Source organism: Oncorhynchus nerka, linkage group LG24, assembly GCF_034236695.1.
Source record: "Oncorhynchus nerka isolate Pitt River linkage group LG24, Oner_Uvic_2.0, whole genome shotgun sequence".
Taxonomy (NCBI): domain Eukaryota; kingdom Metazoa; phylum Chordata; class Actinopteri; order Salmoniformes; family Salmonidae; genus Oncorhynchus; species Oncorhynchus nerka.
The window spans coordinates 70,765,808-70,788,968 of record NC_088419.1 but is presented as its reverse complement, the minus strand read 5'-3'; the positions used below and the strand labels follow the sequence as shown (position 1 = coordinate 70,788,968).

The following is a 23,161-nucleotide window of genomic DNA, read 5'->3' as shown; positions in this document are numbered from 1 at the left end:
CAATTTTAACTAAGAAGTTTGGTGCAGTATTTCACAATAAAAAATGTGCATGTGTCTCGATGATTGACAATAAAGACTTTATTGAAGAATCCCTACTGTTGATCAATCACCGACAAAAGAGCGTAGACTACGGATCAGAAGTTCGGCTTTCTTCCAGAATTTATATTTTATTTGCCCAAACAGCCCCCAAAAAACTCACAGAAACAAACAAAAATGTTGCAAAATGTTGTCATAATATACAGTGGGGCAAAAAAGTATTTAGTCAGCCACCAATTGTGCAAGTTCTCCCACTTAAAAAGTTGAGAGTAATTTTCACCATAGATACACTTCAACTATGACAGACAAAATGAGAAAAAAAAATCCAGAAAATCACATTGTAGGATTTTTAATGAATTTATTTGCAAATTATGGTGGAAAATAAGTATTTGGTCACCTACAAACAAGCAGGATTTCTGGCACTCAAAGACCTGTAACTTCTTCTTTAAGGGGCTCCTCTGTCCTCCACTCGTTACCTGTATTAATGGCACCAGTTTGAACTTGTTATCAGTATAAAAGACACCTGTCCACAACCTCAAACAGTCACACTCCAAACTCCACTATGGCCAAGACCAAAGAGCTGTCAAAGGACACCAGAAACAAAATTGTAGACCTGCATCAGGCTGGGAAGTCTGAATCTGCAATAGGTAAGCAGCTTGGTTTGAAGAAATCAACTGTGGGAGCAATTATTAGGAAATTAAAGACATACAAGACCACTGATAATCTCCCTCGATCTGGGGCTCCACGCAAGATCTCACCCTGTGGGGTCAAAATGATCACAAAAATCCCAGAACCACACGGGGGGACCTAGTGAATGACCTGCAGAGAGCTGGGACCAAAGTAACATAGCCTACCATCAGTAACACACTACGCCGCCAGGGACTCAAATCCTGCAGTGCCAGACGTGTCCCCCTGCTTACGCCAGTACATGTCCAGGCCCATCTGAAGTTTGTTAGAGAGCATTTGGATGATCCAGTAGAAGATTGGGAGAATGGCATATGGTCAGATGAAACCAAAATATAACTTTTTGGTAAAAAACTAAACTCGTCGTGTTTGGAGGACAAAGAATGCTGAGTTGCATCCAAAGAACACCATACCTACTGTGAAGCATGGGGGTGGAAACATCATGCTTTTGGGGCTGTTTTTCAGCAAAGGGACCAGGACGACTGATCCGTGAAAAGGAAAGAATGAATGGGGCCATGTATCGTGAGATTTTGAGTGAAAACCTCCTTCCATCAGCAAGGGCATTGAAGTTGAAACGTGGCTGGGTCTTTCAGCATGACAATGATCCCAAACACACCGCCCGGGCAACGAAGGAGTGGCATCGTAAGAAGCATTTCAAGGTCCTGGAGTGGCCTAGCTAGTCTCCAGATCTCAACCCCATAGAAAATCTTTGGAGGGAGTTGAAAGTCCGTGTTGCCCAGCAACAGCCCTAAAACATCACTGCTCTAGAGGAGATCTGCATGGAGGAATGGGCCAAAATACCAGCAACAGTGTGTGAAAACCTTGTGAAGATTTACAGAAAACGTTTGACCTCTGTCATTGACAACAAAGGGTATATAACAAAGTATTGAGATAAACTTTTGTTATTGACCAAATACTTATTTTCCACCATAATTTGCAAATAAATTCATTAAAAATCCTACAATGTGATTTTCTGGATTCTTTTTTCTCATTTTGCCTGTCATAGTTGAAGTGTACCTATGATGAAAATTACAGGCCTCTCTCATCTTTTTAAGTGGGAGAACTTGCACAATTGGTGGCTGACTAAATACTTTTTTGCCCCACTGTATGCACAAACTTTTCAAAGCTGTTTCGTCTGGGAAGCGTGCGGATGCCTTAAGATTGCAGGTTTATCAAACATGGTCTAGCCTCTGTCACATGGTCTAGACCCCCCCTTCCCCTGTTCCAATTCACACACCCCCACAACACTTTCCCTGAATATATCGCTGGGCATTTGGCCACTGGTTTGGTTCAGTCAAGAATAATTATAACAGTTAACTCTCCTTTCCTGTTCTCTCTATCAGTCTGTTTCACTCCATTCAGAAAAAACAGGCTTCTATCTTTGTAATGAATATTGTGTGCAGTGTGTTCTCTCCCCTGCTCATTGTCAATTATCCTTCATGTGCGGGCAGGGGGAGGTTAATGCGGTGTGTGTGTGTGTGTGTGTGTGTGCGTGTGTGTGTGTGTGTGAGAGAGAGAGAGAGAGAGGGAGGAGGATTGCGACCAATCAGAGAAGCCCCAGGTACTCCCCCCCCCCCCCCCCCCATTTGTTTGGTCTGCTCCATCTCTCCCTCTCAGTGGTTCCTGCTGCAGTATAAGTCACAGGCTGCGCTGTTCCCTCTGACACACATACACACACACTCGTACGAGCGCAAATCCTCTTACACCTCGCTAGTGCCCAGAGCAGATTATAGCCTGCACATTTCAAATCGTATTCCAAATGTGCCACTTTCCCCTGGGTCTCCTCCCTCCTCTTCCTCCTCCTCCTCCTCCTCTACATCATCTACCTCCACGGGACTTCTTCTCTGCACCTGCTTCTACTGCTGCTGCTTCTTCTTCTTCTTCATCCTCCACTCTGTCTTCAACCTCTGGCAGCTGGCCTGCTCGCCTCTGCAGCTGAGATGACCAGACAGCCTCTCTAAGGGAGAGAGAGTGAGACAGGAGGAGACAGAAAAGAGGGAACGGGAGAAGGAGGAAAAGAAAAAAGAAAGGGAGTAATTTAGACCTGAGAGCTACTCCGAAGAAAGAAGGGAAGAAGTCAGCACGGTCAGGCTCGGAGAGGAGGAGGTGGAGGAAGGGAAGGAGGAGGAGAGAGCTCCAGTGCAGAAGGAGAGAGGGAAGAGAAAAGAGAGAAAGAGAGCGAGAGAGAGCTGACTGTGTATTGACCATGAAGGCTCTACTGCTGCTGGTTCTACCCTGGCTCAGCCCAGCCAACTACACTGACAATGTGGGCAACCTGCACATCCTCTACTCTGAGCTGTGAGTACTGTACCACTGTCCCACTCAGCATAGACCTGCTGCATCCATTCACCCCCATCACTCTCCTCCAACAGCAGCAGCCCATGCAGCCCTGCAGTATGTGTGTGTGTATGTGTGAGAATGCACACGCAATTGTGAATGCGATAGTGTATGTTTGTGTATGTGCACGTTTGTGCGTGTGTGTGTGTTTGTGTTTTAATCTGGCAGTAAAGAGAGTGTATGGCTCTATGGCCATTTGCTCAGTTATTGACTTGGGTAATGGTTTCCGTAGCAGTGGCCATGGCAGCGGGATGCGGTTGCCTTGGCAGCGGGATGCAGTTGCTGTGGCAGGTAGAGGATTTTGTGCAGACAAGGTCTGTTTGGATGCTCCAGAGCAGCACTGCAGCATGGGAGCGCTCTCAACAGGACTGTGGGTTGTTTCTGTGTGTGTGTTTCCTGTTTTGTGTGTGTGCGTGCAGTCTATTTATTTGTACCAAAATGTGAACCTGTGTACGGCTATTGTTAAACGCTTTGATGGTCTCTGTATGTGTGCACATTGAGTTATTCATAAGTTATTTAGGTGTGGAGGACATACATGGCCATACCTGTGTGAGTGTGTCTGTTTGATTCAACAATAACAACCATAACATATCCACACACACACACAGCTTATTCACATCTTTGCACTGACCCCCCCCCCCCCCCATGCACACACACACACACACACACACACACACACACAGACACACACAGACACTTCAGGAGCCCATTCAGTCATAGTTAATGTGAAACACACTCTTACTGAGGCACTTTGACACCATGGCAACAACCCTCTCATCCAGCCAGCTGAATTCATCATACTGAGGAGTGGATGATACTTTCACTTCCTACTGTATTTCATTCCACTGGCTCAGGTTCTCATGTTTTAAAATAGACATCGTCCTCCATAAAATAAGCCTAAACAAGTACTGCACTCTGTTGATTTTCATTATAGGTTTGCAAGTGTGGAGAATTGCGCTGTGTATGTGGATGTTTGGGCTGTGCAGCTGAATCGTATTTGTGAATATAGGTTTGGGTCTGTGTGTGTGTTTCTAAGTGTGTCTATATCAGTATAGTCTTTATACGGTTTGACCATGTGGGCATTCCTTCTCTTTGTATGCATATAGACTGAGTCTTTCCGGGAATAGTCTATATTGGCCCTCAGTGCATTCTTTCTGTCTCTCTCAGTGATATTGGTATATTCAGCAGACGTGTGAAACCTGGGGCTCACAGATCTCTAAGCTGGGATCCTTCTGTCCTCGCCAGTCCCCAGTCTGAAGGAAATGTCCCATTATGCTGCATGAATACAGGGAACAATGCAACGCTTTAAAAAGTCTCCCATTCCATTGTGAGGATCCTCTATTGAGTGAAGCTTTATCTCCTGCAGACACTCAGATTCCCTGTTGGACAGCCATGAATCCTAGAGAGATGGGGAGAGGAGAGGGGGAGAGGGAGAGAGGAGAGAATAAGATAGGAGAGGAGACCAGGAAAAGAGATGGAAAGAACAGAAAGGAAAGAAATGAAGAGAACAGGTGGGGGAGGAGAGGTAACAAAAGGGGAGAGGAGGTAAGGAGAAAGAGGGGAGGGAGAGGATGTTAAAGGAGGAGATAAGAGGTGCAATGAGAATAGATTAGAAATAGAAAGAAGGGTATAGAGGAGGAAAGAGGAGAGAGAGAAGGGGAGATGAGAGGAGACAGGAGAGGATAAGGTCACTTCCTGGCCCTGCATCCCATCTGTCCATGCATACGGCTGCCATAGTTCAGCATGTGGGTCTTTCCAATTAGGGATTGTTTGTAAATACCATGAGTGTGTATCTGTGTGTGTTTCTATGTGTCTGTGCGCATCACTGTCTCTGTGACAGGGGATATTTGTTGATTATGACACGATAGATAGGGGAGCAGACAAATGCAGATAGTGTTTTTCTGGGTGGCTGGAGAGCTGGCTGGAAAGCTGTCTGGAGAGCTGTCTGGAGAGCTGTCTGGAAAGCTAGCTGGAAAGCAGGCTGGAAAGCAGGCTGGAATGCTGGCTGGAAAGCTGTCTGGAGAGCTGTCTGGAGAGCTGTCTGGAAAGCTAGCTGGAAAGCAGGCTGGAAAGCTGTCTGGAGAGCTGTCTGGAAAGCTAGCTGGAAAGCAGGCTGGAAAGCTGGCTGGAAAGCTGTCTGGAGAGCTGTCTGGAGAGCTGTCTGGAAAGCTAGCTGGAAAGCAGGCTGGAGAGCAGGCTGGAGAGCTGTCTGGAAAGCTGGCTGGAAAGCTGTCTGGAAAGCGGGCTGGAAAGCTGGCTGGAGAGCTGGCTGGAAAGCTAGCTCGAAAGCAGGCTGGAGAGCCGGCTGGAGATCCATGGCACACCGTTAATCTTTATCCACTGCCCTGACAGCCAGGAGCAGTCTTCCAGCATTTAATAGCTCTCTCCTTCTCTCACTACACTTTTCTCTGCCTCTATCTCAGTTGTCTGCCCTGTATTTCTCTGTTTTCCAATAAAGTGATTTTATTCTATGAGAGAAATTATATTGTATTGTATGTTATGAGAGAGAGAGAAAATTGAAATCGAAAATAAAGTTACCACCATTGCCCTCTGTCAGCACCAATTGAAACGCAGCACTGGCACACACACAAGAGCACCTACTGTATATGACGTTTCTCTCCATGTGTCCCTGTACATACTATACACACACACCCGCACAAATGCTCACAAACACAAAAAAATCACACAAAAGACATGAACGCTGCGTCCACTTACCACCCCTTTTGCAAACATATACATAATCCACTCTATTTTTCCATAACACACACATGCACTGCCACACACACGTCTCACCCCTCCCCCAGCACACATGCCCTCTACACCCCTGATAATCACATTGCAGTGCTATAGAGCGTTAATTATGAATCCGTCTTCATTTCTGGGGCCTGGGCTGGCTTGCCTTAAACACTATGATTGGTTTAGCTTCCGTCCTTTCAACCTGAATCTCCAAGGTGTTTGATCGCCCCTAAAGCTTGATGTGAAGAGAGCTGCGGCGTACTCCCAGTGCTCCCAGAGCCTTCCGCATGGACACATCCTAACAGGATTAGCCCGCCTCCCGGCCACAGAGCAGGAGATCTGAACGATAAGAGGCGTTTGTTTATTCCAGGTCCATCCCATCCATTTACATTTACATTTACATTTAAGTCATTTAGCAGACGCTCTTATCCAGAGCGACTTACAAATTGGTGCATTCACCTTATGACCTCCAGTGGAACAGTAGTGCATCTAAATCTTTTCAGGGGAGGGGGTGAGAGGGATTACTTTATCCTATCCTAGGTATTCCTTAAAGAGGTGGGGTTTCAGGTGTCTCCGGAAGGTGGTGATTGACTCCGCTGTCCTGGCGTCGTGAGGGAGTTTGTTCCACCATTGGGGGCCAGAGCAGCGAACAGTTTTGACTGGGCTGAGCGGGAACTGTCCAGTGGTAGGGAGGCGAGCAGGCCAGAGGTGGATGAACGCAGTGCCCTTGTTTGGGTGTAGGGCCTGATCAGAGCCTGGAGGTACTGAGGTGCCGTTCCCCTCACAGCTCCATCCCCAGTGAAAGACATACCGTACCCTGACTACCATCCCAGCCCAGGCCCATATCAGCCTCGCGGCTAGGTGGAGAGCTGGCTTCACTAATTAAACTTTTGTTTGTATTGAGTATGAATCCTTTTTCTGCGGTCAGGCGGCTCTCCCTGTCTCAGCGCATCTGTCAGGCTGGAGTCAGAGGAGTGGAGCAGAGGAGGGTATAGAGGTTATGATTAAATCAGGACAACAGACAAAATCTTGTCCAACTGGATACGCAAATGACTTTCTCATTGGAGACCATTCTGACCAGTGATTGCAAACATATACAAAATCCACTCAATTTCTTCGATAACACACACACACGCACTGCCACACACACACACACACACACACACACACACACACACACACACACACACACACACACACACGTCTCACCTCTCCCACAGCACACATGCCCTCTACTCCCCTGATAATCACATTGCAGTGCTATAGAGCGTTCATTATGAATCTGTCTTCATTTCTGGGGCCTGGGCTGGCTTGCCTTAAACAATATGATTGGTTTAGGACACACTTAGAGAGAAAGAGACTGCAGTGGAGCACAGCTATCTCAGAGACAGAGAGAGAAAGGGAGAGAGAGTGAGACAGAGGCGAGAGGGAGGAGAGGAGATGAGAGGAAAGCAGAAGCTAATCTAATCTAGTCTAATCTGTCATATCAGTGATGTGATGCCCTGGCTGCCTTGTGCCACGCCACTGGCCACGCCCCTGGCCACGCCCCAGGCTACACGTCATCCAGAGACTGTGGCACATAGTGGGAACAAACGGGGCCCAGCGGAACTATGGTAAGGCGCTGCAGGGATAGTTTCCGTGGTGACCTTGTTTCCACGGGGGCTGGAAAGACTGGTGGAGGCACGTGTCCCACGGCAACAAGGCCCACCCGCCCGCTCCCTGACCATGAGACCATAGAGAGCAGAGGCATGCAGAGTGGCACCTCCAGAACTGTGAGATACTAGCAGAAAGGGATGCTTTGACAGGGGGTGATATTGGGGTGTTGTTCTTTACCCATGACACAAACACATACACACAAAATATTGCACATTCTGACAGAATGCCAGATAAGTGAAATGTTTTGCACTCTAGGCTACTCTGGCATTATATTAGTAGCATGTTAGGGAAAAGTAAGCTAACCACTTGAATGAAATGCAATACAGAGGTTAGAACAGATATACATCTATTAGCACACTCAGGTACATATAACTATACAGCCACACCCACACGCAGGCCTCTAAAGGCACAGTGAATAGAAGATACTGTATTATCCACACACAGGCCTCTAAAGGCACAGTGAATAGAAGATACTGTATTATCCACACACAGGCCTCTAAAGGCACAGTGAATAGAAGATACTGTATCATCCACACACAGGCCTCTAAAGGCACAGTGAATAGAAGATACTGTATTATCCACACACAGGCCTCTAAAGGCACAGTGAATAGAAGATACTGTATTATCCACACAGGCCTCTGGAGGCACAGTCTAAAGGCACAGTGAATAGAAGATACTGTATCATCCACACACAGGCCTCTAAAGGCACAGTGAATAGAAGATACTGTATCATCCATACACAGGCCTCTAAAGGCACAGTGAATAGAATATACTGTATTATCCACACACAGGCCAGTGAATAGAAGATACTGTATTATCCACACACCTGTATTATTCACACACAGGCCTCTAGTGAATAGAAGATACTGTATTATCCACACACAGGCCTCTAAAGGCACAGTGAATAGAAGATACTGTATTATCCACACACAGGCCTCTAAAGGCACAGTGAATAGAAGATACTGTATTATCCACACAGGCCTCTAAAGGCACAGTGAATAGAAGATACTGTATTATCACACACAGGCCTCTAAAGGCACAGTGAATAGAAGATACTGTATTATCCACACAGGCCTCTAAAGGCCTGAATAGAAGATACTAAAGGCACAGTGAATAGAAGATACTGTATTATCCACACACAGGCCTCTAAAGGCACAGTGAATAGAAGATACTGTATCATCCACACACAGGCCTCTAAAGGCACAGTGAATAGAAGATATCCACACTGTGAATTATCCACACACAGGCCTCTAAAGGCACAGTGAATAGAAGATACTGTATTATCCACACACAGGCCTCTAAAGGCACAGTGAATAGAAGATACTGTATTATTCACACAGTCCTCTGGAGGCACAGTGAATAGAAGATACTGTATCATCCACACACAGGCCTCTAAAGGCACAGTGAATAGAAGATACTGTATTATCCACACAGGCCTCTAAAGGCATAGTGAATAGAAGATACTGTATCATCCACACACAGGCCTCTAAAGGCACAGTGAATAGAATATACTGTATTATCCACACACAGGCCTCTAAAGGCACAGTGAATAGAAGATACTGTATTATCCACACACAGGCCTCTAAAGGCACAGTGAATAGAATATACTGTATTATCCACACACAGGCACAGTGAATAGAAGATACTGTATCTAAAGGCACAGTGAATAGAAGATACTGTATTATTCACACACAGGCCTCTAAAGGCACAGTGAATAGAAGATACTGTATTATCCACACACAGGCCTCTAAAGGCACAGTGAATAGAAGATACTGTATTATCCACACACAGGCCTCTAAAGGCACAGTGAATAGAATATACTGTATTATCCACACACAGGCCTCTAAAGGCACAGTGAATAGAAGATACTGTATTATTCACACACAGGCCTCTAAAGGCACAGTGAATAGAAGATACTGTATTATCCACACACAGGCCTCTAAAGGCACAGTGAATAGAAGATACTGTATTATCCACACAGGCCTCTAAAGGCACAGTGAATAGAAGATACTGTATTATCCACACAGGCCTCTAAAGGCACAGTGAATAGAAGATACTGTATTATCCACACAGGCCTCTAAAGGCACAGTGAATAGAAGATACTGTATTATCCACACACAGGCCTCTAAAGGCACAGTGAATAGAAGATACTGTATTATCCACACACAGGCCTCTAAAGGCACAGTGAATAGAAGATACTGTATTATCCACACACAGGCCTCTAAAGGCACAGTGAATAGAAGATACTGTATTATCCACACACAGGCCTCTGAAAGGCATTATCCAGTGAAAGGCACAGTGAATAGAAGATACTGTATTATCCACAGTGAATAGAAGATACACAGGCCTCCTCTAAAGGCACAGTGAATAGAAGATACTGTATTATCCACACACAGGCCTCTAAAGGCACAGTGAATAGAAGATACTGTATTATCCACACACAGGCCTCTAAAGGCACAGTGAATAGAAGATACTGTATCATCCACACACAGGCCTCTAAAGGCACAGTGAATAGAAGATACTGTATCATCCACACACAGGCCTCTAAAGGCACAGTGAATAGAAGATACTGTATTATCCACACACAGGCCTCTAAAGGCACAGTGAATAGAAGATACTGTATTATCCACACACAGGCCTCTAAAGGCACAGTGAATAGAAGATACTGTATTATTCACACACAGGTCCTCTGGAGGCACAGTGAATAGAAGATACTGTATTATTCACACACAGGCCTCTAAAGGCACAGTGAATAGAAGATACTGTATTATCCACACACAGGCCTCTAAAGGCACAGTGAATAGAAGATACTGTATCATCCACACAGTGAATAGAAGATACATTATCCACACACAGGCCTCTAAAGGCACAGTGAATAGAAGATACTGTATCATCCACACACAGGCCTCTAAAGGCACAGTGAATAGAAGATACTGTATTATCCACACACAGGCCTCTAAAGGCACAGTGAATAGAAGATACTGTATTATCCACACACAGGCCTCTAAAGGCACAGTGAATAGAAGATACTGTATTATTCACACACAGGTCCTCTGGAGGCACAGTGAATAGAAGATACTGTATCATCCACACACAGGCCTCTAAAGGCACAGTGAATAGAAGATACTGTATTATCCACACAGGCCTCTAAAGGCATAGTGAATAGAAGATACTGTATCATCCACACACAGGCCTCTAAAGGCACAGTGAATAGAATATACTGTATTATCCACACACAGGCCTCTAAAGGCACAGTGAATAGAAGATACTGTATTATCCACACACAGGCCTCTAAAGGCACAGTGAATAGAATATACTGTATTATCCACACACAGGCCTCTAAAGGCACAGTGAATAGAAGATACTGTATTATTCACACACAGGCCTCTAAAGGCACAGTGAATAGAAGATACTGTATTATCCACACACAGGCCTCTAAAGGCACAGTGAATAGAAGATACTGTATTATCCACACACAGGCCTCTAAAGGCAAAGGCAGTGAATAGAAGATACTGTATTATCCACACACAGGCCTCTAAAGGCACAGTGAATAGAAGATACTGTATTATTCACACACAGGCCTCTAAAGGCACAGTGAATAGAAGATACTGTATTATCCACACACAGGCCTCTAAAGGCACAGTGAATAGAAGATACTGTATTATCCACACAGGCCTCTAAAGGCACAGTGAATAGAAGATACTGTATTATCCACACACAGGCCTCTAAAGGCACAGTGAATAGAAGATACTGTATTATCCACACAGGCCTCTAAAGGCACAGTGAATAGAAGATACTGTATTATCCACACACAGGCCTCTAAAGGCACAGTGAATAGAAGATACTGTATCATCCACACACAGGCCTCTAAAGGCACAGTGAATAGAAGATACTGTATTATTCATTATCACACACAGGCCTCCTCTGGAAAGGCACAGTGAATAGAAGATACTGTATTATCCACACACAGGCCTCTAAAGGCACAGTGAATAGAAGATACTGTATTATCCACAGTGAATAGAAGATACACAGGCCTCTAAAGGCACAGTGAATAGAAGATACTGTATCATCCACACACAGGCCTCTAAAGGCACAGTGAATAGAAGATACTGTATCATCCACACAGGCCTCTAAAGGCACAGTGAATAGAAGATACTGTATTATCCACACACAGGCCTCTAAAGGCACAGTGAATAGAAGATACTGTATTATCTCACACACAGGCCTCTAAAGGCACAGTGAATAGAAGATACTGTATTATCCACACACAGGCCTCTAAAGGCACAGTGAATAGAAGATACTGTAAACACACAGGCCTCTAAAGGCACAGTGAATAGAAGATACTGTATTATCCACACACAGGCCTCTAAAGGCACAGTGAATAGAAGATACTGTATTATCCACACAGGCCTCTAAAGGCACAGTGAATAGAAGATACTGTATTATTCACACACAGGCCTCTAAAGGCACAGTGAATAGAATACTGTATCATCCACACACAGATACTGGCACAGTGAATAGAAGATACTGTATTATTCACACACAGGCCTCTAAAGGCACAGTGAATAGAAGATACTGTATTATCCACACACAGGCCTCTAAAGGCACAGTGAATAGAAGATACTGTATTATCCACACACAGGCCTCTAAAGGCACAGTGAATAGAAGATACTGTATTATCCACACACAGGCCTCTAAAGGCACAGTGAATAGAAGATACTGTATTATCCACACACAGGCCTCTAAAGGCACAGTGAATAGAAGATACTGTATTATCCACACACAGGCCTCTAAAGGCACAGTGAATAGAAGATACTGTATTATTCACACACAGGCCTCTAAAGGCACAGTGAATAGAAGATACTGTATCATCCACACACAGGCCTCTAAAGGCACAGTGAATAGAAGATACTGTATTATTCACACACAGGCCTCTAAAGGCACAGTGAATAGAAGATACTGTATTATCCACACACAGGTCCTCTAAAGGCACAGTGAATAGAAGATACTGTATTATCCACACAGGCCTCTAAAGGCACAGTGAATAGAAGATACTGTATTATTCACACACAGGCCTCTAAAGGCACAGTGAATAGAAGATACTGTATTATTCACACACAGGCCTCTAAAGGCACAGTGAATAGAAGATACTGTATTATCCACACACAGGCCTCTAAAGGCACAGTGAATAGAAGATACTGTATTATCCACACAGGCCTCTAAAGGCACAGTGAATAGGATATACTGTATTATCCACACACAGGCCTCTAAAGGCACAGTGAATAGAAGATACTGTATTATCCACACACAGGCCTCTAAAGGCACAGTGAATAGAATATACTGTATTATCCACACACAGGCCTCTAAAGGCACAGTGAATAGAATATACTGTATTATTCACACACAGCTCTCTAAAGGCACAGTGAATAGAAGATACTGTATTATCCACACACAGGTCCTCTGGAGGCTGTCCTTGATTGCCTTTTATTGCCTTTTACATGAAAGGTTCTCACGCTCACACACGTGCACACACATACACACTTACAAGAACCTCCACATACTGTACCTAATAACCCTTAGTGTGTCTCTCAAACACATAAAATACTCTCACAGTCCTGGAAAGAATGATACAAGCACAATTCCCACTGCAGTCATTCTTAGCTGCCATGGTTTGGGCCTTATAGACTTACATTGAAGCACTGACAATTTCCAGAATTTGCATGAAAGATACCATTAGATACCGTATGCACTATTGTGCTGTGCTCCTACAGCAAAGTCTGTTATGTATGGAGAAATCACTGTTATTGTAGCGAGCTCAGAGCCAGCTACTCTCCCAAGCCGAGGAGAGAATAAATCAGCTCTGTACTCGCTGTGCTGTTCTCCTCTGACAGAAAGAGAGTTACAAGTTGGAGGGAGAGAGAGAGGAGGGGAGAGCAGAAAGGATGGATGGAGAGAGTACAAAAGATAGCACAGGATGGAGGAAAAGGAGATGAGGGACAGAGGAGTACAGAGAGGTAAACTGTTGTTTGAAATGCCACACTAATAAAAATGACTAGTGCATATACGGCGTTCCTGGCTGGTCATGTGAGGTCATGGATTTGGCTGATGATGGGATATTGATTGGGAAAAAATCCTGATTAAAAGCTGAGGCTGATGACCTCATTGACTCAGGGTTGGGCCGTGTCCGTGATGGGGTGTTTTATTTTAGACTGTTACATTTACCTCTTTTAGTGGATGCTCTTATCCAGAGCAATTTACAGAAGCAATTAGGGTTAAGTGCCTTGCTCACGTCAACAGATTTTTCAAATAGTTGGCTTGAGGATTCGAACCAGTGACTTTTTGGTTTCTGGCCCAACGCTCTTAACCGCTAGGCTACCTGCCACCCAAAGGGTTGGTAAACCAACCCTGCCAAATGAGATCAGCCAGACTTACGATTGCCAGCACAGCGGAGCCACCTGTTTTTGTGTTTGTGGGTGTCTGTGATATGGGCCCTGCACGTGTTCGTCTCGGGCCTGACAGGTTTTGTTGTTAAGTCACACCCTATAGCTGAGATTCAACCCTATTCAGTCATTGAGGATTTCAGCTGACGCTTCATCATACAGCTGACATTTCTTCTGAGCGAAAGCAGTAGAATCCAATCAACACACCAGCACGCCTACTGATGAATGTTCTTTCAGTTCATCATTAATTCTCTCCCCCTTTCCTCCCTCCCTCCCTCCATCCCTCCCACTCTTTCTTTCCCTCCATCCCTCTCTCCCTCCCTGTCTCCCTTACTCCATCCCAGTCTGTCTTTCCCTCCCTCCCTCCCTCCATCCCTCCCACTCTGTCTTTCCCTCCCTCTCTCCCTCCCTCCATCCCTCCCACTCTGTCTTTCCCTCCATCCCTCTCTCCATCCCTCCCTCCCTCCATCCCTCCCACTCTGTCTTTCCCTCCATCCCTCTCTCCCTCCCTCCATCCCTCCCACTCTGTATTTCCCTCCATCCCTCTCTCCATCCCTCCCTCCCTCCATCCCTCCCACTCTGTCTTTCCCTCCCTCTCTCCCTCCCTCCATCCCTCCCACTCTGTCTTTCCCTCCATCCCTCTCTCCCTCCCTGTCTCCCTCCCTCCATCCCAGTCTGTCTTTCCCTCCCTCTCTCTCTCCCTCCATCCCTCCCACTCTGTCTCCCCCTCTCTCTCTCTGCCTCTCTCTCTCTCTCTGCCTCTCTCTCTCTCTCTCTCTGCCTCTCTCTCTCTGCCTCTCTCTCTCTCTCTCTGCCTCTCTCTCTGCCTCTCTCTCTCCCTCTCTCTCTCTGCCTCTCTCTCTCTGCCTCTCTCTCTCCCTCTCTCTCTCTGCCTCTCTCTCTCTCCCTCTCTCTCTCTCTGCCTCTCTCTCTCCCTCTCTCTCTCTGCCTCTCTCTCTCCCTCTCTCTCTGCCTCTCTCTCTCCCTCTCTCTCTCTGCCTCTCTCTCTCCCTCTCTCTCTCTGCCTCTCTCTGCCTCTCTCTCTCCCTCTCTCTCTCTCGGCCTCCCTCTCGCTGTGCCTCTCTCTCAATTCAATTCAATTCAATTCAAGGGGCTTTATTGGCATGGGAAACATATGTTAACATTACCAAAGCAAGTAAAGTAGATAATAAACAAAACTGAAATAAAAAATAAAACTGAAAAGTAAACATTACACTCCAAAATAATAAAGACATTACAAATGTCATATTATGTATATATACAGTGTTGTAACAATGTGCAAATGGTTAAATAAATAAACATGAATATGGGTTGTATTTACAATGGTTTTTGTTCTCCACTGGTTTCCCTTTTCTTGTGGCAACAGGTCACAAATATTGTTACTGTGATGGCACACTGTGGTATTTCACCCAGTAGATATGGGAGTTTATCAAAATTGGGTTTGTTTTTTCAAATTCTATGTGGATCTGTGTAATCTGAGGGAAATATGTGTCTCTAATATGGTCATATATTTGGCAGGAGGTTAGGAAGTGCATCTCAGTTTCCACCTCATTTTGTGGGCAGTGTACAATTAGCCTGTCTTCTCTTGAGAGCCAGATCTGCCATATCTCTGTAGGTGAAGGCTTTGTTATGGAAGGTTTGGGAATCGCTTCCTTTTATGTGGTTGTAGAATTTAACGTCTCTTTTCTGGATTTTGATTATTAGTTGGGTATCAGCCTAATTCTGCTCTGCATGCATTATTTGGTGTTTTACGTTGTTCACGGGGGATATTTTTGCAGAATTCTGTATGCAGTCTCAATTTGATGTTTGTCCCATTTTGTGAATTCTTGGTTGGTGAGCGGACCCCAGACCTCACAACCATAAAGGGCAATGGGTTCTATTACTAATTCAAGTATTTTTTAGCCAGATCCTAATTGGTATGTCGAATTTGATGTTCCTTTTGATGGCATAGAATGCCCTTCTTGCCTTGTCTCTCAGATCGTTCACAGCTTTGTGGAAGTTACCTGCATGTTTAGGCCAAGGTATGTATAGTTTTTTGTGTGCTCTAGGGCAACGGTGTCAAGATGGAATTTGTATTTGTGATCCTGGCGACTGGACCTTTTTTGGAACACCATTATTTTGTTCTTACTGAGATTTACTGTTAGGGCCCAGGTCTGGCAGAAGATCTAGGTGATGCTGTAGGCCCTCCTTGGTTGGTGACAGGAGCACCAGATCATCAGCAAACATTTGACTTCAGATTCTGGTAGGGTGAAGCCAAGTGCTGCAGCCCATTCTAGTGCCCTCGTTGATATATATGTTAAAGAGGGTGGGGCTTAAGCTGCATCCATGTCTCACCCCACAGCCCTGTGGAAAGAAATGTATGTGTTTTTTGTCAATTTTAACTGCAGACTTGTTGTTTGTGTACATGGATTATATGTTATTGTATGTTTTTCCCCCAACACTACTGTCCAGCAATTTGTATAGCAGACCCTCATGCCAAATTGAGTCGAAGGCTTTTTTGATATCATCAAAGCATGAGAAGACTTTGCCTTTGTTTTTTTGTGTTTTTTTTTTGTAAATTAGGCTGTGCAGGGTGAATATGCAGTCTGTCGTACGATAATTTGGTAAAAAGCCAATTTGACAGTTAATTGTTTTCGCTGAGGAAATGTATAAGTCTGCTGTTAATGATAATTCTGAGGATTTTCCCAAGGTTTCTGTTGACGCATATCCCACAGTAGTTATTGGGGTCAAATTTGTCTCCACTTTTGTGGATTGGGGTGATCAGTCCTTGGTTCCAAATTTTGGGGAAAATGCCAGAGCTAAGGATGATGTTAAAGAGTTTAAGAATTTCTTGTGTGTTTATTTCATCATTTCATTGAGGATACCATCAACACCACAGGCCTTTTTGGGTTGGAGGGTTTGTATTTTGTCCTGTAGTTCATTCAGTGTAATTGGTGAATCCAGTGGGTTCTGGTAGTCTTTAATAGTTGATTATAATATTTGCATTTGATCATGTATATGTTTTTGCTGTTTGTTTGTTGTTATAGAGCAAAACAGATTGGAGAAGTGGTTTACCAATACATCTCCATTTTGAATAGATAACTCTTTGTTTGTTTAGTGTTTTCCAATTTTCCCAGAAGTGGTTAGATTCTTCAGTTACATTGAGCTGATTTCTGACGTGCTGTTCCTTCTTTTTCCGTAGTGTATTTCTGTATTGTTTTAGTGATTCACCATAGTGAAGGTGTAGACTCAGGTTTTCCGGGTCTCTATGTTTTTGGTTGGACAGGTTTCTCAATTTCTTTCTTAGGTTTTTGCATTCTTCAACAAACCATTTTTCATTGTTGTTAATTTTCTTCGGTTTTCTGTTTGACATTTTTAGATGGGATAGGGAAGCTGAGAGGTCAAATGTACTGTTAAGATTTTCTACTGCCAAGTTTACACCTTCACTATTACAGTGGAATGTTTTGTCCAGGAAGTTGTCTAAAAGGGATTTAATTTAATTTGTTGTTGCCTAATTGTTTTTGAGTTGTTTTCCACACTAGATTCCTTCCATCTATAGCATTTCTTAATATTACTCAGTTCCTTTGGCTTTGATGCCTCATGATTGAGTATTGCTCTGTTCAAGTAGACTGTGATCTGATAGGGGTGTCAGTGGGCTGACTGCGAACGCTCTGAGAGACTCTGAGTTGAGGTCAGTGGTAAAGTAGTCTACAATACTACTGCCAAGAGATGATCTATACGTGTACCTACCGTAGGAGTCCCTCGAAGTCTGCCATTGACAATGTACATACCCAGCGTGTGACAGAGCTGCAGGAGTTGTGGAACATATGTTTACATTGCCAAAGAAAGTGAAAAAGATAATAAACTATTTTAAAAAATGTACAGTAAACATTACTCTCACAAAAGTTTCAAAAGAATAAAGACATTTCAATTATCTCCCTGTATATTATATATGGTCTACTCTAAAGAAAGAAAGCTACTAGTAATTGATTAACTGATCTAATTAAGAAGCCAGTGAACACAGATGTTCTCTCCTTTTCTCCAGGCCTTTTTCACTATGGATTTAATTAATGAACAATCTCCCTCCCCATGTTGCGTGTGTGTGTGTGTGTGTGTGTGTGTGTGTGTGTGTGTGTGTGTGTGTGTGTGTGTGTGTGTGTGTGTGTGTGTGTGTGTGTGTGTGTGTGTGTGTGTGTGTGTGTGTGCGCGCGTGTGTGTGTGTGTCGCAAGGTGTTTACTGTTTTTTTTTACATTAATTAGTATGTTTTGAGTTTAACATGTAGTTGTTTGCTCTCTTCAAAAGTAAAATATAATTTTCCTGCTTAAATTCGGAAATATTTGTTTCTTCTTTGAGTGAGTGAGTGAGTGTCCATGCCCCAGGTGCTCCTGTGTTCTCTCATCCTCTAGGAGAGGAACTATGGCTTAGGTGCTCCTTTCACACAGATTCCTGAGGGAAAGAATGGAACGGCTGTGTTTTTTTCTTCAAACTGTTTGAAGTGAGTGTTCCTGTGTGATGTGTTCAAGCCAAAAGCTCTCCCAGACAGGCAGACAGTTTCCTGTCAAGAGTTTAATCCTTGGGACAGTGAATTACTTTTGGAGCAGACGCCCAGAGGAATTTCGTCATTCTCAGACACAGAGAGAGAGAAGGAGAAGAGTTTTTTCCCCCTCTTCTATTCTCACGATTAGTGAGATTTTGAGTTTCTTAATCCACAGGCTATGTTGCCAAGGCAATGAGCTCCAGTTTGATCTTGTGATAAAGCAGAGATAGAGATTAGAAAGAGGATACCCCTCAGTTCAGAAGATAAGAAGGTTGATTAACAGAAACGCTCAGGAATGATGGGATACCACCAACATAGGCCTCCTGGGCAAAGCAATTGTCGGTCCCAAACGACATTCTCTTTCACATAAAAATTCCCCCTCTTTCACAGTGGCATAGATACGTTTATTTTCTCTCAGCCACTCTTATGTCAGGAGTTATATTCCAATGTGTTTTAAGAACTGAGCTGTCATGTAGTGAGCTGGGAGAGGATTGCACTTCAGTACTCCTGTAGTCTGGATTAACACTGCTGGATTCTCTACTGCCAGAAGGGGGGAAAGGTCGGCGGGGGACTGGGTTGGTTCCTGTAGGACGCTCAGTAACTCAGTAGCCATCTCTCAGTGGATACACCCATCAGGGATCAGGTCACAACACTGCAGCATCCTTGACTGACGGGAATGAGGCCACACTCTGGGTAGTCAAGGCCATTCATCGGAGCCCTGTGTCCGTACCTGACTGACTGATCTAGTTTATGTTTTAATAGTGGCCTGGTTATTTGTGCTGGCTGTGTATTCTGTGAAGATATGTTTCTGTGCTGCGCTCAGTCAGGGATAGGAGAACGTAGCGTATTTGGGTTAGGGAGGATAATCCACTCACCCCTAAAGAGGATTGGAGAATCTCACAGGCTTTGATAAGTTGTGAGCTGGTGTTTATTTCACATCATATGAGCAGGACTGTTTGTGTCACTGCCAGCAAGGGTGCTTCTTCCTCTCTCCCTTCCGTCATCGCCACCGCCGCCTCTCCCACGGCATGGTGGGTCATTATTTTTGTGCTAGAGGGGGAGGGGGTAGGAGGGCAGGTTGAAAAGAAGGAGAGGAAGGGAGGATTGGTGAGAATGTTTTAGTGATAAGGAATGGGTTAGAGTTGCTGTTCCTTAGCTATCTCTCTCCAGATCACAGGGTTGAGGGAGATTATGTGATAGTTGATGTGTCTCTCTGTGTCTGAAACTGTGGACAACTAAGCCTGGTGTACTGCTGCTGAGGTGGGCTGTACAAGCACAAAGTTTTCCATGATCCCCAGAAATCACTCACTGACACACACAGGGGAGAGGAGTGGGCAGAAAACACAACTTCCACTACAGGAGGAGGCTGTGTATTAGATAGGAGGGCAGACAAAAAGATAGAGTAGTTGGTTCTGAAGAAAATTATGTGAGATTTGTCTTTTTGTTAGCTTGTATACTCATAGGACACTTTGTAGGCTCATTGGATCCTCTCTCTGGGGTCCTGTCTGTCCCTCTGTGACTTCGGGACGGTTGTTTGGGTTCCCCGTTCCTGGCCTCAGACTGGAGAGATTGTGGCCTTAATTCCTCCAGACAGCCATTAAAGCTCTTAGCAGCAGTGGAGATATTCCTAAGTGGCTACGGCAGAACTGTTCCTTTGATGCCCAGAAGGAAGGGGATTTGATTTAAGGGTAGCCAAAGCCCTTAATGACAAGGCACACACGAGACAATGACTAGCATGTCATCTCTGAGGGGAAGACCATATTGTGCTGTGAGTTTCCGCTCGAATAGATAATGCCTTCTAGTTCTTTTCAAACCACCTGGGTGATGCACTGGTCACACACCTTGTGTGAGCTTATTACTTGGATCATATTTGGATATACAATCAATTTGATGGTACAGACGCTACAGCTTATTTCATACCCAGCAAGGTCGTCTGGTGACTTGCAGGATGAAGACAGGAAGACAGACAGGTACACCCACAGATGGACAGACAGGGAGATGACCAGACACACAGACAAACAGACAGGGAGACGAACAGACGAACAGTCGGACAGACAGACGAACAGACGGGGAGATGGACAGACAGACAGATGTTGAGACAAACAGAGGGGGAGAAGGACAGGGAGACGGACAGACAGGGAGATGGAGCAGGAGACAGACTCAGAGACGGAAAGATGAACAGACGGTGAGACAAACAGATGGGGAGAAGGACAGAGAGACGGACAGACAGGGAGATGGAGCAGGAGACAGACTCAGAGACGGAAAGATGAACAGACGGTGAGACAAACAGATGGGGAGAAGGACAGGGAGATGGAAAGAAAAACAGTTGGACAGACAGGGAGTCAGACGGACAGACACACCGATGGGGAGACGGACAGACAGGGAGATGGACCGGGAGACAGACTCTGAGATGGACAGACAAACAGACAGGGAGACCGGGAGACAGACGGGGAGACTAACAGACAGACGGACAGACGAACAGACAGGGAGACGGACAGGGAGACAAACAGACGGGGAGACGGACAGGGAGACGGAAAGACAAACAGATGGACAGACAGGGAGACAGACCAGGAGACAGACGGGGAGACAGACAGATAAAGAGACGGGGAGACAAGGACACCGGTAGACATTAGAAGTAGCCTTTGACAGACCTGAACAAATGGTATGTATGTTTTTATTAATGGTTATTCAAATATGGCACCAGGATTAGAAGGAAATTGCTGGTTGGGTGGCCTCTGAGATTTACATACCTGAATGGAACTTCTTCAACCCTCTCTGAACAGTTATGTATACTGTGGTTTTCCACTGCCGAAGTTGAAATAATATTAAGGAAATGCTGTCTAAGGATTTAGTTGCTTACTGTCAGCTTGGCCCAATGTACTGTACTACAGGCTTTGCCATCTGTAGGTGTATCGCAGTGTCTGTATGTGTTTGTGTGTGTGTTGTTCGTGTGTGTGTGTGCGCATACGCGTGTGCACGTAACATGCTGGTGTAACAGCAGTATTTTGTGTCTGATGTGCATGTAGCTTTAATTACACTAATGAATGTTGAGTGACATGTGAAAGGCTGCTGCTCCTCTCTACTGGTGTAGATGTTGTGATGGATGTTGTGAAAGGCTGCTGCTCCTCTCTACTGGTGTAGATGTTGTGATGGATGTTGTGAAAGGCTGCTGCTCCTCTCTACTGGTGTAGATGTTGTGATGGATGTTGTGAAAGGCTGCTGCTCCTCTCTACTGGTGTAGATGTTGTGATGGATGTTGTGAAAGGCTGCTGCTCCTCTCTACTGGTGTAGATGTTGTGATGGATGTTGTGAAAGGCTGCTGCTCCTCTCTACTGGTGTAGATGTTGTGATGGATGTTGTGAAAGGCTGCTGCTCCTCTCTACTGGTGTAGATGTTGTGATGGATGTTGTGAAAGGCTGCTGCTCCTCTCTACTGGTGTAGATGTTGTGATGGATGTTGTGAAAGGCTGCTGCTCCTCTCTACTGGTGTAGATGTTGTGATGGATGTTGTGAAAGGCTGCTGCTCCTCTCTACTAGTGTAGATGTTGTGATGGATGTTGTGAAAGGCTGCTGCTCCTCTCTACTGGTGTAGATGTTGTGATGGATGTTGTGAAAGGCTGCTGCTCCTCTCTACTGGTGTAGATGTTGTGATGGATGTTGTGAAAGGCTGCTGCTCCTCTCTACTGGTGTAGATGTTGTGATGGATGTTGTGAAAGGCTGCTGCTCCTCTCTACTGGTGTAGATGTTGTGATGGATGTTGTGAAAGGCTGCTGCTCCTCTCTACTGGTGTAGATGTTGTGATGGATGTTGTGAAAGGCTGCTGCTCCTCTCTACTGGTGTAGATGTTGTGATGGATGTTGTGAAAGGCTGCTGCTCCTCTCTACTGGTGTAGGGCTCAATGTTGTTGACTGAAATAGTGTTCTTCTATCCAAACACTTCCCTTGCTTAAGTGGTATATTGCTGACTCGACACGCTTGATGCGATTCAATATAGTAACTCTGAATTAAGGTGAGTTTCCAGCAGAGAGAGAGAGACACACACACGCATGCTTGGACGGACACACACACACACAGACACGCCTCCCTCTGACAGCCTGGTGGAACACAGGTGGAGGAGGGGGAGTTAGTAACCACAAGTATCCCTGCATAGCAGAGCTCTGACTGGACCACAAATCATGATCAATGGGCCTCTGCTTGGCTCCACTGTCTTAAACTTCATCCTCTTCTTTGAATGTCAGTCACCACACCCAACCTGAATGGACTGCTCCCCAAACTCTGTCTGTCAGCCTAGTGTTAGAGCTGACTGGCGAGAGTCAAGCCCAATGGCTGGAAAAGTAAGATATAGAGGCCAGTTCAGGATTAAATGTCTCTGTCTGTGATGTATGGACACAGAGCATGACCTGCTCAGACAGACCTCTGATTGAGACAAAACGCTGGAGCCCCCAGAGAGCCAATGGCCTCTCTCCCTCAGACACACACAGCCTGTTTCTGAGCTTCCATTACTCAGCGCCATTTAATGCTATTTCCTCTAGTTGTATCCTCCCAAATGGAGCATGAGGCTGACTGCCACCATTTTAGCTATTTCTTTATGTCCTCCATTTTGCCTTAATTGCATCCTGTCCTCCATATACAGTAATAATACCTGCTGCTGTAATGAGGATGTATATAGAAATGGATCCAGTTTGCTGTGTATGTCTGTGTGTGAGTAGAAGCTCTAACTGGGTCTGATCCAGCCCATAAAAACACAGTAAACGTTT

The 23,161-nt window shown here is 44.9% G+C and overlaps 1 protein-coding gene across 5 annotated transcripts in view; it reads left to right on the top strand.

Moving 5' to 3' along the window:
* The window catches only part of LOC115108531 (E3 ubiquitin-protein ligase LNX-like), an 86,423-nt gene that overhangs the window by 26,271 nt on the left and 36,991 nt on the right, over nt 1-23,161 (top strand). The window contains exon 1 of one of the 5 annotated variants that reach the window (XM_029632996.2): nt 2,398-3,018. The exons of the other annotated variants lie outside the window; for them this stretch is intronic. Coding sequence (XP_029488856.2) covers nt 2,927-3,018 — 92 coding nt within the window. The 5' untranslated portion in view covers nt 2,398-2,926. Of the gene's footprint in view, nt 1-2,397; nt 3,019-23,161 lie in introns of those variants that run through there. 5 annotated transcript variants of the gene reach the window in all.